Source organism: Leptinotarsa decemlineata, unplaced genomic scaffold (assembly GCF_025532065.1).
Source record: "Leptinotarsa decemlineata unplaced genomic scaffold, Ldec_3_MD MMD2_tig00000199_RagTag_RagTag, whole genome shotgun sequence".
In the NCBI taxonomy this organism is placed as follows: Eukaryota; Metazoa; Arthropoda; class Insecta; order Coleoptera; family Chrysomelidae; genus Leptinotarsa; species Leptinotarsa decemlineata.
Window position 1 is genome coordinate 5,886,671 of NW_027412544.1, and position 17,447 is coordinate 5,904,117.

At 31.1% G+C, this 17,447-nt stretch overlaps 1 protein-coding gene across 2 annotated transcripts in view; it reads left to right on the forward strand.

Moving 5' to 3' along the window:
* The first annotated feature begins 2,193 nt into the window (after positions 1-2,193).
* Positions 2,194-17,447, forward strand: part of Lac1 (laccase 1) — a 76,697-nt gene continuing 61,443 nt past the window's right edge. The window contains exon 1 of one of the 2 annotated variants that reach the window (XM_074172832.1): positions 2,194-2,337. Coding sequence is in view for 1 of the 2 variants with exons in the window: in XM_023163248.2 (XP_023019016.2) it covers positions 13,759-13,807 (49 nt within the window). In the remaining variant the exon portion in view is untranslated. Of the gene's footprint in view, positions 2,338-13,743; positions 13,808-17,447 lie in introns of those variants that run through there. The other variant, XM_023163248.2, reaches the window with a different exon arrangement.

Genomic DNA, 17,447 nt, shown 5'->3' on the forward strand with positions numbered 1-17,447 from the left:
TTACACATAGAAAATAAAGGTTTGAAACTGAATCATTTGGAAGCGATGGAAATTAATAAACTTAAAATTTCAAACAGTCTAATGAATGACCAACTGGATTTGAATAGATCACTAGATATTATTGAACTTGTTTTCTTATAAAAAAAACCGAGGAAGTATTATTATTGATGTAGAAGTGATGTAATATGCTTCAGATAATCATAATTGAAGAGGTACCTCAGGTATATGAAATTTATACAAGTTTAGATAATTTGATGGAGGTAGTCTAATGGAGGGGCCATTGCTTTTCAACTTATTTGTCAATGACTTGAAAGATGTTATTCTTTATAGTGAATTTCATTTGTTTGCTGATGACCTGAAGATGTTTAAAGTTATTCATGACTCAACTGATACAAAATTATTACATTTTTCAATATTAAATTCTACAAAAAGGATTTGAAGCTTTATATCTTCTATTATCTGCGAGCGCTTTCGACAGTTGGTAGTACTGTCATCTTCTGGCACTCCTCAAACAGTTTGAGGAGTGCCAGAAGATGACAGTACTACCAACTGTCGAAAGCGCTCGCAGGTAATTGATAGAAGATATAAAGCTTCAAATCCTTTTTGTAGAATTTAATATTGAAATACTCAAAATAAAGGAAAATTAGTTGCATCAATCAAAAAAAAATTATCACAGTACGATTTATCTGACTTTGTTCGCTGGTGTGATATAAATCTACTGCAATTAAATATAGACAAATGTCAAAAATTTATTTTTTTCCGAAACAAAAATCTCATTAACTGGCCATACAAAATCAATCAATCAGAACTGAAAACAACAAACACAATCAGAGATTTAGGAATAACTCTCGACCCAAAAATGTCATTTAAACCCCATGTTGCAAATATTACTTCTAAAGCGTTAAAAATGTTAGGTTTCATTCTTAGATCTGCAAATAAATTATCTCTCACTTCAATAAAAATCATATATTGTTCAATTGTTATATCAATAATCGAATACAATTCTACAATTTGGTGCCCTTCATATCATATGTGTTCAAAATAAGTTTTTAAGGTACTCTGAATATAAACTGGGATATCATATTGGTGAATATGACTATAAAATTATATTGGACATTCCTAACATGAATACTCTGGCTCATAGAAGATTAGAAGCAGACCTCACACTAATTCATAAAATAATCAATGGTAGCATCAATTCCCCGGAACTTGTCGAACTTATAACTTTAAATGTGAATCCAAGGAGAACAAGAAATTCGGATATCTTCAAAATACCCTTTTGTCGCACCAACTATGGCTGGGACGAATCTGTAGGTAGAATTTTGAGAATTGCAAATGCATACAATGTAGATTTGGAATTTTTTAATGATTCTTTGGAAACATTTAAAAAGACTGTGAAAAGATTGTAATTCATTATTTTTACGATTTTTTTATTTTATTTTATATAGTTTTTCCTGAAACCTAGCTTATATTACTGTTGAATACATAAGTGTGAACTCGTTAATTATCTTGTAAAAATAGGCATTGCCGTAAATAAACAAATAAATAAATGGATATTAGCGTAAGAAACAACTTGAAGTACCTAAATCACTTTTGAAAAAGCTACTGTGTTAGCGAAACATGTGATATATTTCTCAAATAAAGTTTGTGGAGATCGAATCGTAAGATGTAGTTTAGTCCACACTGTTTCAGAAATATCCTACTGATAAAACTTATTAAAAACTGAGTTTCATTGAAAATATCTTGGAAGCAAAAACAGTTATTACAAGTTAATCAATAACAAAACTACGGGTAGTCATAAAATTATTCATTTCGAATTGTTTTCTAATATTTTTTTCCTAGAACATGTATATGGATTTTGAGATTTCACTCTATGAATAATCTGCTCATTTATATTCGAATCCAAGCGATTGTGAATATATCAGTATATTGGGGAGAAAATATTGACTGATAACGATTCAATATCCTTTTTATGAATCATTACAATATATTTCAGACTCAATAATCATGAAACGATGATCTCAAGACTTGTTTTTAATAACTCCGCACGCTCTTAAAAGCCACTTCTTGCTCTCGAATGAATTCCATCATTCTATACTTTGGATTCCCCTGTCCACGCAAAAACTCGAATGGTAAATCCTGATGATACCAGGTAATACCTCTCGGTGTAAGATTTCCCCCACTTCTATTGTTTATTATATATTATATTTGAAGGTTTATCTACACATTTTTGGTTTTAAATGCGGTGTTAACTTGCAGGTGATTGTGAAATTTAGTTAATAAGTTTATCGTGACTTTCGCAGTTCAGCAAATTGGAATTAGTTTGAATATTTGTCGGTGAGTAAAAGAAATTGTTGTTATGTAGAAACTGTTCAAATCATGGATAATTTGAGATGCAATGATTTGAACTTATAATAAATGTTGGAATTTTAGGAGCGATGTCATTGAACTCTTCATTATCTATGAGTGGAAAGTATTTTTTTGGTGATGGATTTTTGAAAATGTCTTTTGATTTCATGCTTCTTCATTGATGAAATACTTATGTATCTTCATGTTATTATAATTTTCAAAGACCAGTTCCGCTACTTGCATCATATTTGTTTATTTTTGCATATACTTCTCATTAGCGAAACTTTTTTCATGACTCAATGAAGTCGTTTGTCACAAACGTTAACAATCAGAATTAGCATCCCAACAACTCCTTTACATTGAATGATTTGTTAAATTCATGAAGAGTGTTTAATAAAGATTTATTTGAAAATTGTGCTTTTTAAATCGAACGAATAAACCGCATACCCTTTTGAAAAAACTCACTTTCAGTAGTGAAATTTTTTATCAACTGAATTCTTATACTTTGTTTCCTCATAGTAAAGAATAAGAAATGCTCATTATAAATGCAAAACGCTAACAAAGTGCTCAAACAAAATTTTATGATTCCGTTATGATTTTCCGCAGCTGATAAAGGCCGGTTTATGATACTTCTCCAGATCCACAAGCAGAAGTGTCACAAAGAAAATAATTTATAAGCTTTTGAGTCGTTCCATTACCTGCAGTGGCGTGCACTTGGGTATTTAAACAAAATATATGTTGAAAGTAATAATGATGTTTCTTTATAATTCTTGTGTTATCATCAGATTAATTTTCTCAAGTGAATAATTTAATTTTCCCATGTTGTCTTTTTCTTTTGTAACATGTTCGATAAGGACTCCTTAAAGACCAGTCTGACATCTTTTATTTCAAATTTCGTGTTTCTTCTTGCAACTCAGTTTTTTATTTGAGCCTCAATGATATACGCTTTTCTCCATGCATTATAGTTGGTATTCATTCAACTTTCCTTGAATGATAATTTGGATTATCCATCACAATCACAGGTCTAACATTCGCTGAAAATATTCTCCAAACACAACGCCGTGCATATCCTCATGATAATCGCCAAAATGATTCGACTCAAACACCAATGAACCGATCTCAAAAAAAACATCTTCACTGCTGGAATTTAATTACTTTGAAGTTCTCCTCAATTTCTTTCCGCCTATCAATGGAAACATACGTTGATCTTTTTTTGAAGCTCCCATTATTTTGTCGAGGGTCGGCATTTCTTTCTTATAATAGAATGAACACAATGTGTAGTTTTCATCGCCACGCACGGATGATTTTGGTGATTCCACAGCTTAATTTTTTCTCTCATTTACATATCAATGATTTTGAAATTCTACATTTTTTACTTTTAAACCGACTCAATTATGTACATATATAATTGAATTGGCCGATACTTGATGAAAATCCATAACTAACGTATTCAAAAAAACTTCAATACAAGATTTTCACTAGACAGTTTTACAAAAATGCAACACGTGTTTCGCCATACAATGGCTTCTTCGGGTCCGAATTATGTACGCCTATATGGAACAGGAAATAGACAATAAATATCCAAAAATGTTTCAATTGATCAATTCATTTTCAGTAGATACTTGTCGTCGATACATTTTCTTCGAGGAACTGACTCTGTTCGTGTGTCGATTCTTCGAATAATTAATTTTTCAAAAAAAACTAGATATCCATTTTCCAATTCTCCTTCGATATTGATCAACCTATTGTAGGCCCTTCATTCAGTATCTAAACAGTTTGAATAATGCATTTTGAAAAATTGTGAGGTTTCCAATATCGATATTTTTGTTTTTATCGTTAATTTATTCGTTTTCCTATGCTTCCGCGATATAATTGAAATTTTTGAAGTGATGTCTATTCATGAAAAAGGCAGCAAAAGTCAGTCGAAAAACTCAAATGTGGGGTTCCACGGAGTCCGGTCTTTTGTGGATGATCTAACATATATCAATCGATCAGGAGGGTTGCTATTATTTGCTGATTACACAACTATCACCTGGAATAGTCCCAGTCTGTATCTGTAGAGTAGGGAGGGTAAGTGTATGCCCACAGCACTAAGACCACATGTGACCCACTGTACATCCTCCCGAGGAGTTGTCCTCCTAGCTCATCGTCCATCCTGTCCTTTCCAGGAAGGTGGACAGGTCTCTGGCAGACATCAGGTGTAGGCCAAGACTCGCCGAATACACACTCTCTTTTTGACGATAACTCCGGACACTCGCATATGACAGTTTCATCTTCCTGTTGACACATCCTGCATAGAGGTGTGTCCACTAGCCTTATATTGTGGATGAGTTTCCTTAGTTGACAGTGGCCAGTCAGAAGTTCAATTGTTAAGCGTAGATTTTTTCTGGTCATCGCCAGATATTTCTTCGGCGCCAGCTTCCCAGGGTCGTTCAGGGTGATCCTGGCAAATTGCATTATTTGATGTCATCCCATCTCTTTAGGAATTGAGCATGGGTGTGACGTTTGGCTAGTTCCGCAATTGTCGAAGTCATCAGGTTGGGTCCTCAAATTCTTAGTCCAGCCGCTTGTCGGCAATGCGGTTACCTTTACTTCTGTCGTGCCCTTTAATCCACCTGAATAGTCCCAATATTCAAGACTTACTCAGAAAAGTATGTTAAGGAAATTATGAAACAAGTATTCGACTGATATGTATCGAATCGCCACCTCTTCAATACTTTTATTGACACTCAAGTGTTCTTTACATAATTTTATGATAATCCGTTGATTAGACGGACTGATAAGCAGAACTTGTGCAAAATCACTAGCATGTCACATTGACAAAACGCTAAAATTCAATGAACATTCAACAAAACTGATTAGTTGTCAACCTGTTGCTATGCAAAATAATTAGGATTTTCTACATTTTGCTAGTTATCATAATGGGATTAAATGAGTTTCCTTGAATATTCTCAGATCCTATCTGAGTAACCCTCAGCAAATGGAATCAGTCAGAAAGTCTACCTCTACAGTGCAGAATTAAGTATGCACCATCAGATAATTTGTTATTATTGTAGATACAAAATCGTTTGAAAGGGCAAACTAAAAATACTTTCACACTCATTAGAAAAGAAAAAAGGAACCTAAAATGAATAAAGAAAAACCTCATACAATGCTTTTTTCTACCAATGAGGATATCGCAGGTAGTACTACTGATAAACTTCACAAAACAACAGAACAGAACAAAACAACAGAACAACAGAATAATCATATTCGATGGAACACGAAATACCCTTTAATCCATCTGTAAACTATTTTTTTCATAAAAGCTAATATATTTTCTGTTGCATGTATCTCTCAAGTCTACAGAAATTATTTTCATATTTCTTTCTATCTCTATATGTATACGTGAAATAAATTACGACTTTTACATCTATCCTACTCAAGCAGTTCAATACCTGTTCTATAAAAATCATTATATATTTGAATATAGAAAACTTATTAGATAATATATAGGTCATATATGTGTGATAATGTATGCTGATGCTAGATTCATTATGACCTTGGAAGGACAACACGATGAGTTATGTCATGTTAACACCAACAAAATAACAAATAGTTTTTCATTCAGTGGCTGATATATTATACTTTTGAATGATTTTAGACGAATCACTGAATAATAAATTAACCTTCAATATTATTTGCAATGATTAGTAATACATTTGAAGAAAGAGTTCATTTAACTACTCAGGTAGATCCCAATATATGATCCAAAGGATCTATTTGAGAGTGAATAGTACAATTACATTTTGTTGATATCGGAATATCGAAAAATTTTCAGCTGCTTATTTATCCAAATGATAGTGATGACTTCATATTTCTTTTGGAAATATCGATGTCGTAAAATAAATTCGATGTTCACTTCTTGTTCTATCAACGATTACAATGAAACCCTGGTGATGCCAGCTTGGTTATCAGAAGTTGCTCTGTTTATTTTGTAAGTTTTTCGGCTGAAATCAGAAACCCTCAAGCCAAGTGACTATAAAATATCTTTTTATTTTCATATACGAGGTCTGTTCAAAAAATAAAGTGAATTTTCATTTTCCCCAGAAATATTTATTTATTCATCAATTTCTATTTTCTTCCCTTCAAATAAGTCCTTCTCAGATATATTACACTTGAACCAGCAATTTTCCAATCATCGAAGCAGGCTGATAAGCACTTCTTAGAAGTCCTTGAGCTCCCTCAGAGATTCGGTTTTTATCTCTTCAATTGTCGCAAAACCAGGTCTTTTCATGGGTATCTTCGATTTTGGGAACACAAAAAAGTCACAGGGAGCCAAATTGGAGAATACGGTGGCTGAGGCATGATAAGTGTTGTTTTTGTCCAAAAAATTACAAATAAGTAATGACGAGAGAGCAGGTGTATTATCGTGATGAAAAATTCATTTTATTGTTTCTCCACACTACTGTACGTTGTGTTCGTATTGTTTCTCACAAACGGCGCATAACTTCAAAATAATAGTCCTTATTGACCGTACGACCACGCCACGGTAATCGAAGAAAATAGTAAGTAAAATATTGTCATCTGATCGAACTTGTCATGAATTTTCGGTCTTGGCTCTCTTGGGCTCTCCGTTTGGAACGATTGGACTCTGATTTCGATGTCATAATCTTTTAAGCAAGTCTTGATCGCAAAATCCAGCAATTTTGGAACGAACTTCCCTGCCACACGCTTCATGCCCATGATTTCCAAAAATTTGCATGGCATGAGCGAACCGATATGCCAACATCCTTAGCAACTTGTCTAATAATGATTCAGCGATTCTACATAACAATTTTTTTTACTATCTCAACATTTTCTGTGGTTGTTGATGTGCTGGAGCGTCGTCATTCACATCTCCTCGACTTTCTGTGAAAAGCTTGTACAACTTGTAAACATTTTTACAACTCAGAGTACAATCGCCGTATGCCACTGTCAACATTCCAAGTATTTTTGTGTACTTAATTCTATTTTTCAATACAATATTGATGCAAATTTTTGAATCAATTATTTTAGGTAGCAGAAAATCGCCGAACACACAAAACATTTTTAACTTTTATCCCTCTCACCAACAAACTCGACATGCTGAACAGGGGAAACTGTGAACATATGTACGAGACGAGTGCACCAACATAAAAATATTGCTTTTCGAATGTACGTTGCCCGTTAAATTTGAACATTCACTTTATTTTTTGATCAACCCTCGTATTGTATATTATTGTTATTACTGCATACTTTCTCGGCAGCTCCTGGGCAATTCATATGCCATATTGAGCACTTTTAATTCTGAATTTTATGAATAAAGTATCCTTTATTGAGAAACTAAAAACCCAATTAAAATTAAGAAGTATTATCAAAATCTAAATAACAGTCATATGTTAGAGATATTCACGGTCAATAACCATTGTATCGGTGTCCTTACCATGGTCAACTCTTTCAATTATAACTCATCTTAAAACTTTAATGAATACCTAACAATTGAAGTCACGTTCTGAAAATGTCTGCATCCTTTGCAGGACAATTTGTTCTGTCCTTTAATAAATACAAGGTTTTGTCTTTTCAATTATATGCATTAACTTGTAATCAATGATTTTTAAATCAAGAATTTTTTATTGTGTAGAAGGAGGGCACTTGATAAAAAAAATGGATGGGGGTGAGGCCATAAAAAAATAAAAACGACAGTTCAAGTTGAGTTGAATTGATTTGTCAATATAATCCATAATAGTTTTGGCACAACAGACGGCATGTGATTTCTTCATCAGTTTACAGATATTAGCAATTAGTTATCAAAATTGCTTCACGCGGGTAAGTTTCATGTGGGTGATTTATGAGCATTATTATCTGTTATCATATTATTCCTTCATCTGCACATATTCAGTTGAAGGTCATTATGAATAATCCATGGTTGCAAGAAACTGCAAAGATTTTGAAATTTTTGAATATATAATTTCAAGAAAGGAACTCACTCTATTTTTCTTGGTGTAAACGATACTCGTGTACTAAGTATACTATGTTAATAACTTCCTGAGCCACCGTCACCTAGAAAAATTCTCGCAAAAAACTATTAATACAATTCGTCGAACTTTCGTGTTTTGAATTAGGATTTTCTCAGAACGCCTAAATAACAATACACTAGATAGAGTTTGGGAAATGGAAAAAATCTATATTTAAACTGAGTTACATTGAAATCAATGATTAAATGAAATATTTTTGAAGCAAAATTACGTTGTCAATGGTATCAAACTTTCAACACATTCGACAGTAAAGATATTTGGGGATCAAACGGTAAAACAAAGGGAATATTATAAAGTAGTGAAAAAAAGACTTCAAGAAATTATTGAAACAGGAGACAACTCGAAAACTATTAAGTACATTAACTCTATCCCTACAATAGTAGAACGACACAATGAAAGTGATAAAAAAAACCTGTGAATCCTAATGTACAATTCAACCAGGATATTGTCTATGTAAATGTGGAAAGTTTAGTAGCTCATAAGACTGATATTATTCTAAATATTGTAAGTTATAATCCAGTACTGATAGTTTAAAGTGAAGCGAGAACAACTTCAGATGTTAGCAATGCTGAAATATATATAGATAATTATAATGTAATTCGATGTGATAGTAGCAGCAGGCATACTGGAGGGGTTGTTATATATATAAGGGATAACATAGAATACAAGGTAAAAAAATCTTTGGTCAGTGAACCCAACTACTGGATTCAGTTTGTTGAAATTAAAATCAATAGAAAGAAATGGTTGATAGGAGGTATTTATCATTCGCCTACTGAAAGCCATTCTGGTTCTGGACAGTCTGGAAAATATTCTTGAAAATTATTTCTATAATAAGTGTACTCTGATTGGAGATTTCAATATTGATTTCAAAATAGACAGTTTTTATATTAAAAAAGTCATAAATATATTCAACTCATTTGGAATTGATCAACTTGTTACTGATTACACGCGAGTGACAAATAACAGCAAAACTCTTATTGATTATGTGAATTCTAATGAATCAAATATACGAACTGCTGTTCATGATATACCAAAAATTTCATTCTATAATATCAGTTAACATTTTTGACTGTGGAAAAGAAATTTCAAACAAATTAATTCGTGTAAGAAATATAAATGAAAGTATATATAAAGAAATCAATTTAGAACTTCTCTCTGTTAATTGGAACTTGAATACAACCAATGTGAATGAAATATTGGATGAAATAGAAACAAAAGTTACTGTAATTGTGAACAAAATAACACCTGAAAAGCAAATACAAATTAAGTCAAATCAATTACCATTGACAGTGAACTGAAAACATTATCAAGAGAAAAAGGTATAGCTTATAAAAATTTCAAAAAATGTGTAACCGCTGAAAGAGAACAAAAATGGCAACAATATAAATACTTACAAAACACCTATGTTAATACTCTAAAAGAATAAGAAAAAATATATTTTGAAAATAAAATTGATGAAAATAAAAAAGATCCAAAAATTATGTGGAAATGTCTAAAACAACTAGTCAAACCAGTAGAATCACATAATATAAAGAGAATTATGTTTGAAAATAGTAATGGTAAAAAAATATGTGATAATCCAATAGAGATTGCCCATAATTCCAATGAATATTTTGTAAACAGTGTAATTGAGATAGAAAATAGTATATATTGTGATGAGATATGGACACCGAATAACTATGAATCGATAAACAGTAGGTTGAGCCAATTCAAAAAAATAAACATGATAACTTTACGTGAGATGATTTTTTCTCTTGATAAAGTAAATAAAAGCGAAATTATATATATATATATATATATATATATATATATATATATATATATATATATATATATATATATATATATATATATATATATATATATATATATATATATATATATATATATATATATATATATATATATATATGAGTAACAATTGAGTAACAAACCTGGAAACAGACAATTAGAAAATAAAATAAGTAAAGAAAAATTATGTAAAACGGTTTTATTGAAAAAAAGAAAGATGCTCAATACTGTAGATTGTCGAGGAGAGTGGTGTGATGACTACTACCTAGTATATATATATATATATATGTATATATATATATATATATATATATATATATATATATATATATATATATATAGTGAATTCTTAAAAGAAACTTTCGATGTGTCTGGACATATAATATTGAACTTTATAAATACTTTCTTGTACACGGGACTGTTTCCAAACCAGTACAAAGTTAGTACAGTGACTCCAATTCCGAAAATAAATAATACAAGTGATGCAAGTAATTTTCGTCCAATAAACAGTCTTCCAACGCTTGAAAAAGTACTGGAACTGGCAGTATATGAACAACTAGTTACATACTTTAATGAAAATAATTTATTCATCGAAAATCAGTCTGGTTTTCGTAAGAATGACTCATGCGAAACTGCATCACAACTAACAGTCACAGAGTGGAAAAAAAGTATTGATAAGAAAGAATATATTGTTGCTATATTTCTAGATTTCAAGCGTGCCTTTGAAACAATTAATAGGAAAACTTTAATCAATAAACTGAAGTATCATGGTGTAACTGGAAAAGCTTTAAACTGGTTAGATAGTTATCTTGAGCAAAGAAGTCAAAGTACTAAAATATGTGATGTAATGTCAGATCAAATTATTAATGACATAGGTGTACCACAAGGTAGTGTTTTGGGACCACTGCTATTCATTATTTGTATAAATGATATCAACTATGTACCTGGTTCACACCATATAAATTTATTTGCTGATGATACCCTTGTATATACGGAAAACTGTGATTTAAAAGAAGCTGTATAAAATGTCAATATATCTTTAAAGAACATTGAATTATATCTACAAGTGAATAAACTCAAATTGAATATCAATAAATCTAAGGCAATGATTGTTACAACAAATTCGAATTAAAGAAAGATTGATACTAACGACGTTAATATCAGCATATTCAATAATCAACTCACAATTGTAAATGAAATTAAGCACCTAGGATTCATTATAGACCATCAATTAAATTTGAATAAGCATGCCGAATATACCATTAGAAAGATATGTAAGGAAATGTATTTTTTCTGTAGAATTTCAAAATCTTTATCAACCTTTGCTAGACTAACATGTTACAACTGCATAATAAGGCCACACTTTGACTACTGTGCCACACTGATGTATCTATTCAACCAAAATCAAATGGGGCAGTTGCAGAAACTACAAAATCGAGATATGAGAATCATTTTGAGATACAACCAGTATACCGCTATTGAATCTATGTGGGATACAACCAGCCTATCTTAGCAGATATTTAGTTCGAAATAGTGACATTCATTCATATAACACAAGCACATGTGATATATTTTATAGATCCGGAACAAACTATAAGAGTGTTGTTCTTCGAAGGTCTAGATAGTTTCAATAAGTTACCTGATGAAATGAAACATTTAAATTCCTTAAAAGTATTCAAAAAAATATTATTAGAATATATCAAATTGTAATTATATATGTATATAAATTATTCATATATGCATAAATATATATTGTATATTAGGATTCCTAAAATAAAGTCTACTACTACATTAGTTGAAATGTCATCAAATGATTCATTTATTCTGCTATAACTTACTTCCGATACAATATCTACTTACATGTCAACAAAATTTATAAAACATTACCTATATTTTCAATATCTGTTTGATTCTTCGTGCCATTTGGATTTTTGTTGATTTGAAACATTTCAAGAAAAAATTCTATGGACAAGTTTCTTTCAGAATGTAGAAAATTTCCTTCAATGGATTTGAATATCCTGTTTCGAGATGATGTTGCGTTGTATTCTAATCGCTTCTGTGAGAAGAATTATAGTTAACATTTAGTTTGAGGTGTAGACTCTTTCATTTCTCTCTTGAGATTTTGAATGAATTTGATATTTTTCTTTAGATTTTCATATTGTTATCATTGTTAAAAACGTTAATTATATTATTTTCAGTATTGGGAAATATATAATATTGAATGCATGCTTTCGTCTATCTGACTACTGACAATATTATTTGTATTTCCCGTATGTACTAATTGTGGTAAAAATAGTTTTGTTGAGAAATGTTTATGGAAAATACCCATATGATAAAAATTTAAGATATGTATAGATCCAACAATTCACATTGGCAGATAATGAAATATAATCATACTTCACATTATATACGATTAGAGTTATCAAAGATAATAGGTTTTATGAATTTGATTTGTTTTGCCAACATTATCAACACTTTCAGCAATTACCTGAAATGTCATTCGATGAACTTGCCATTCAAGTACCCAGATCCATTCAGAACTACAAATATTCACATAAACAAGCTTTTATTAATGCAAAACATTAAATAATAATGAATGAAGTTTCAACAAAAAACAGTAATTATACACCCACGAGAATAATGAATTTTTTCAGACGAAATTCTTTAAACAGATGTTTGTAGTTAGAAAAAGCAGTATATGTTTGCTTTAAAAAAAACAGTTAATTTCGATAATAAAATTCATCCCGCGGATAAAACGATTAACTCAACCTTGAATTCGTTCACGATCCTTTCGATTGTTATTATCGGATGTTTTCCTACATTTGCTTTGATGATATTTTGAAATCCACTGTTTCAAAAACAAGAATCCACTCAGTAACTCGATTTGAAAATGGTTTTTGTCAGGCATTGTTGTTTTATTGTCAAAACTATCACACATGATTTTGTTTGGCTAAGTTCACGTCTAGAATGACGAACCACAATTAAAATAAAGCTGTCTAAAATACTGAATTAGAACTATTAATGGTCGATTTCTCTATTTTGCCTATAATGACGATGGTTTCAAAGTTTTTGCTAAATCTTCGAAATGAACGGGAAGAACGTTTTCGGAAAACGAAGTAATCTATTTCTTCTCTCTCCCACTCATGAAATTTTCGTAATAATTTTCATATTTTTCTCTTGGTTTTGCTGGCAGCAAATTATTCATCATAATATTTGCTTGCTCGGTAATATCTCGTGGGGTAGCATACATTTCTGGATCGTTATCACCTATTTTGAACGTATACGAGATACTGAATGACAGCTTAATAATTAAACCAAGTGGTTGTTGATTCACGGATATAACTACATTCATTACCAACCCACAAACTGTTGAGCAATAAATTTACTGAAAATTTGATTATCATTTCGATTTTACAGATAATTTAAAAAAAAATCACTGATTCTGGCATTTAGAGAATTGAATGTATTCATGGGATCATAGCCATTACCTACCTGCTCTCAAACACATAATGTGTTTGATATCTTGTTAATACAATTTTTATCATAAACCGCATCAGCCAAAAAAGTTAGAACAGGTTTATACATGGCACAACCAAAATTTTTCTATATTTTGGAACATCGTAACTTTCGAGGTGAGTCTGAAAGCTTTTTTTAATCGATACAATAATTATTTGTCATTATTTATTTGTCAAAGCAATGGCAATTTACATGTGCATGAAATTCGTTGTTAAAAAGATCTGCATACACGTATTTCTAAAATTGAACACCCATTGCGAAAAATGAAACATGAAAAGTAACTGGTTTGAAAATGTTTGTATTCTTCAGATGAATAATTTTAATATGTATTTGTGCACTGTTTATGTTCATATCCGTGTATATATGTATGCATAAAACTTTGAAATAATCTATTCTCACTCTAAATGAGCTTTACAAATATATTTAATACTATAATATATATTTAATACTATATTTTAAATAGCAGATATTCTTTCACATATGTACCAAAAGTTATTTTGTTTATCGAAAGTGAGGCAGATTTTTGTCTCCGAGAAGTTAGATTAAGTATGTGTACAATTTCCTAGCCTTTTATTGATAGGCAAAAATTTTCAATATGATGATTTACTGATAAAAGTAAATTTTCTTTACGAAAAATATTTTGAACTTATGCAATTACTCATCGGTGAACTGAAAATTTTGCTATTTTCACAAGTGTATGAAAGTTCTGCATTATGATTTTGATTTCATTTTTTTTTAGATAAGAGAAAGTGAATGAATATCCTCAGTAAAGTCGAGATTATGAGGTCCTAAGGAATCGATAGATGAAACAAATGAGGAAAAAGTACTTTCACGATTGTTATAATTTCATAGCAAAGAATGTTATAGAAAAAACTCAATACCATAACTGAAAAAAATGCTTCTTTAGAATCACAAAAAATAAACAGTGTAGGGAATGAAAAAAAAAAAAAAAAAAAGAAAGAAAAAAGAGAACCTCCTGATTTGTCAAAAAAATGTTTAAGATACTAACCAGAATACACGTTCAATGTGGGAATATGGGATTACCTGATTATAAAAATAAAAATAAATAAAAATAAAAAGAGAACCTCCTGATTTGTCAAAAAAATGTTTGAGATACTAACCAGAATACACGTTCAATGTGGGAATATGGGATTACCTGATTATAAAAATAAAATAAACCAGATATACCAAATAATTATGTTATATGTATGTAGGTGTGTATATGAATGTGTATATGTGTATATATGTATATATTTTTTGTTTTTTTTATGTGGAGTTATAGTATATTTAGCACGCTAAGTAAACTCACGTACAAGAGGTGAATAATGTAAGTTATTCACCACTTCAGTGAGATCTATCATGTTTATTTGTATTTTGTGAATTTGATTCATTTCTAAAACTTGTCGAAATAAACATTATTATTATTATTATTAATATATTTTGTCTTCGGGGAAAACAACAGCGGGGAAGCCCGTTTTGAAAATAGTTCATATAAATGAATAAATCATTGGTATTTCAACTCTCTTGCTTTTGCTTCTTTTGCATTCTTCTTTATACGAGTATACATAACAGCGGTAGATCCGGTTTTCAAAATAATTCATATAAACGGTACTTCAATTATCTTGTTTATGGTTCTTTTGCATCCTTTTATATAGCTGGCGCAAAGTGGTATAATCTCATCGTTCGTTTTTTTTGAATAAAATTCCCATTTCATTCACCATGATTCTATAAAACATCCGCATTGACATATGTAGACTAGAGGACACGCATATGTAACTATGTATCGAAAGTAATATTAAAACATCATTGGAATAATTCATAGTCGATACACAATAAAATTTTAATCTTTTGGATTTCCCCGAGAGGATACATAATTCATAGTGATGAATATGAAATGACAGACAATTATAAACATGTTGCGGAACTTATTGAGTTTCTAGATCTAGAAAGTAACCTCAAAAAGTACTCATGATAATTCAGAATCAAAAATCAAAGTAAATCAATTATCTTGAATATTGAACATGTTTCTCCAATAATTTTCTTTGATGTGGTTACACTAAAACAATTATTTTATTATATTGAGCACATTGAAAAAATCTAGGCGTTAAAACAAATAACAGATCACTAATTTGGATTGATAGAAAAAACATAAGTTTAAGAAGTGGTGCAACATAAATAAAGGAAATTTTTTGATACCATTTCACTAAGAGATGTCTATAGCAGACGTATTTGCTTCCAAATCAGTATTTGCAATTTTAAATGTAACTAAATATAGAGCACCGCAAGAAACAATACTTGGTCCTATGTAATTCACTAAAATTCAACAGTGGTACTCTTGTTCCATCGCAAAATATCATATTTACTAAAATTATTTTTTTATGCAAATATAAACAAGAAGTAATTTTATAAATTAGGTGTTTCTGACTCCGGTTAGTTTTGGTTTCGAAATTGCCTTTGGTTTTGATAGTTTTTTGAATAAAAATACTTTGAATGACAAGACGTGACTTTTTTGTTTCACAAGTATTCAAATTTCTGTTTATTTTTGCCAAGTATTCAAAAAACCTCTAATAAATAATTAGTACATGAGCAAAATGAATAAAACAAACATTTCAGATAAATAATCCGTAGGAACACTCCCTTCTGGTGAGGAGCTCCTGTTCTTCAACTAATATATAATAATTCGTAATAACACTTCTTCCTGGTAAAGAACTCATGTTCTTCAACTATGTGGTTCGTCAACGTCGAGAATGCACAACTTAGTCAAAGGTCTTCTAAATGTGCCCATGGACGTTTTAACATCTACCACTCGAATGTGACTATCTTCTCCTTGATGAACCTCAGAGACGATACCTTTTGGCCATGTGTTTCTCGAAAACTGGTTGTCAACTATGATAACCACATCACCAACCTTGAATTCTCTTTGAAACGAAGAAAACCACTTAGTTCTCTTGGTTAAAACAGGTAGATATTCCTTTATCCATCGTCTCCAAAAATGATCCGAGAGAAGTTGAAATATTCGCCACTGTTTTCTACTAAATAAATCAGTTTCTTCGAAATCACCTGAGATCTGAGTTACACTTGATGTTCCCATGAAAAAGTGATTTGGTGTCAGGGCTTCACTGTCTGCTTGGTCAAGTGACACGTGAGCCAGTGAACGGCTGTTGACAATGGATTCGGCTTCTATTAATAAAGTCTGCAGAACTTCGTCTCGTGGAAATCTTTCTTCGAGAATAACATTCAAAGTAGTTTTGATGGATCTAATGAGTCTCTCCCAACTTCCTCCCATATGTGGAGCGGAAGGGGGTATGGAATTGAATTCAATGTTGTCAGTGGTTGAGTTAGAAATTAACTCATTCTGGTCTAAATCTTTTAAGGCTCTCTTAAGTTCATTTGCTGCTCCCCTCAGGTTCGTGCCATTATCAGAAAATACCTTTTTGGGACACCCTCTACGACCAATTAGTCTTCTGATTGCCATTATTGCCGAATCTGTGCTCAAAGAGTATGCCATTTCAAGATGAACTGTACGGGTGCCCATGCATGTGAACAGTACTCCGTATCTTTTTTCATGTCTTCGGCCAACAGAAACATTCATAGGCCCAAAATAGTCCATTCCGACTATGGTGAAAGGTCGAACAAATGAGGTTAGACGAGAATTCGATAACGGTGCCATCTCTGGTAGTTCTGGTTTTGCCTTTTTATTTTTGCAAAATTGGCATCTGTTCCAACAACTTTCCACTGCTGATCTTATGTTCAAAA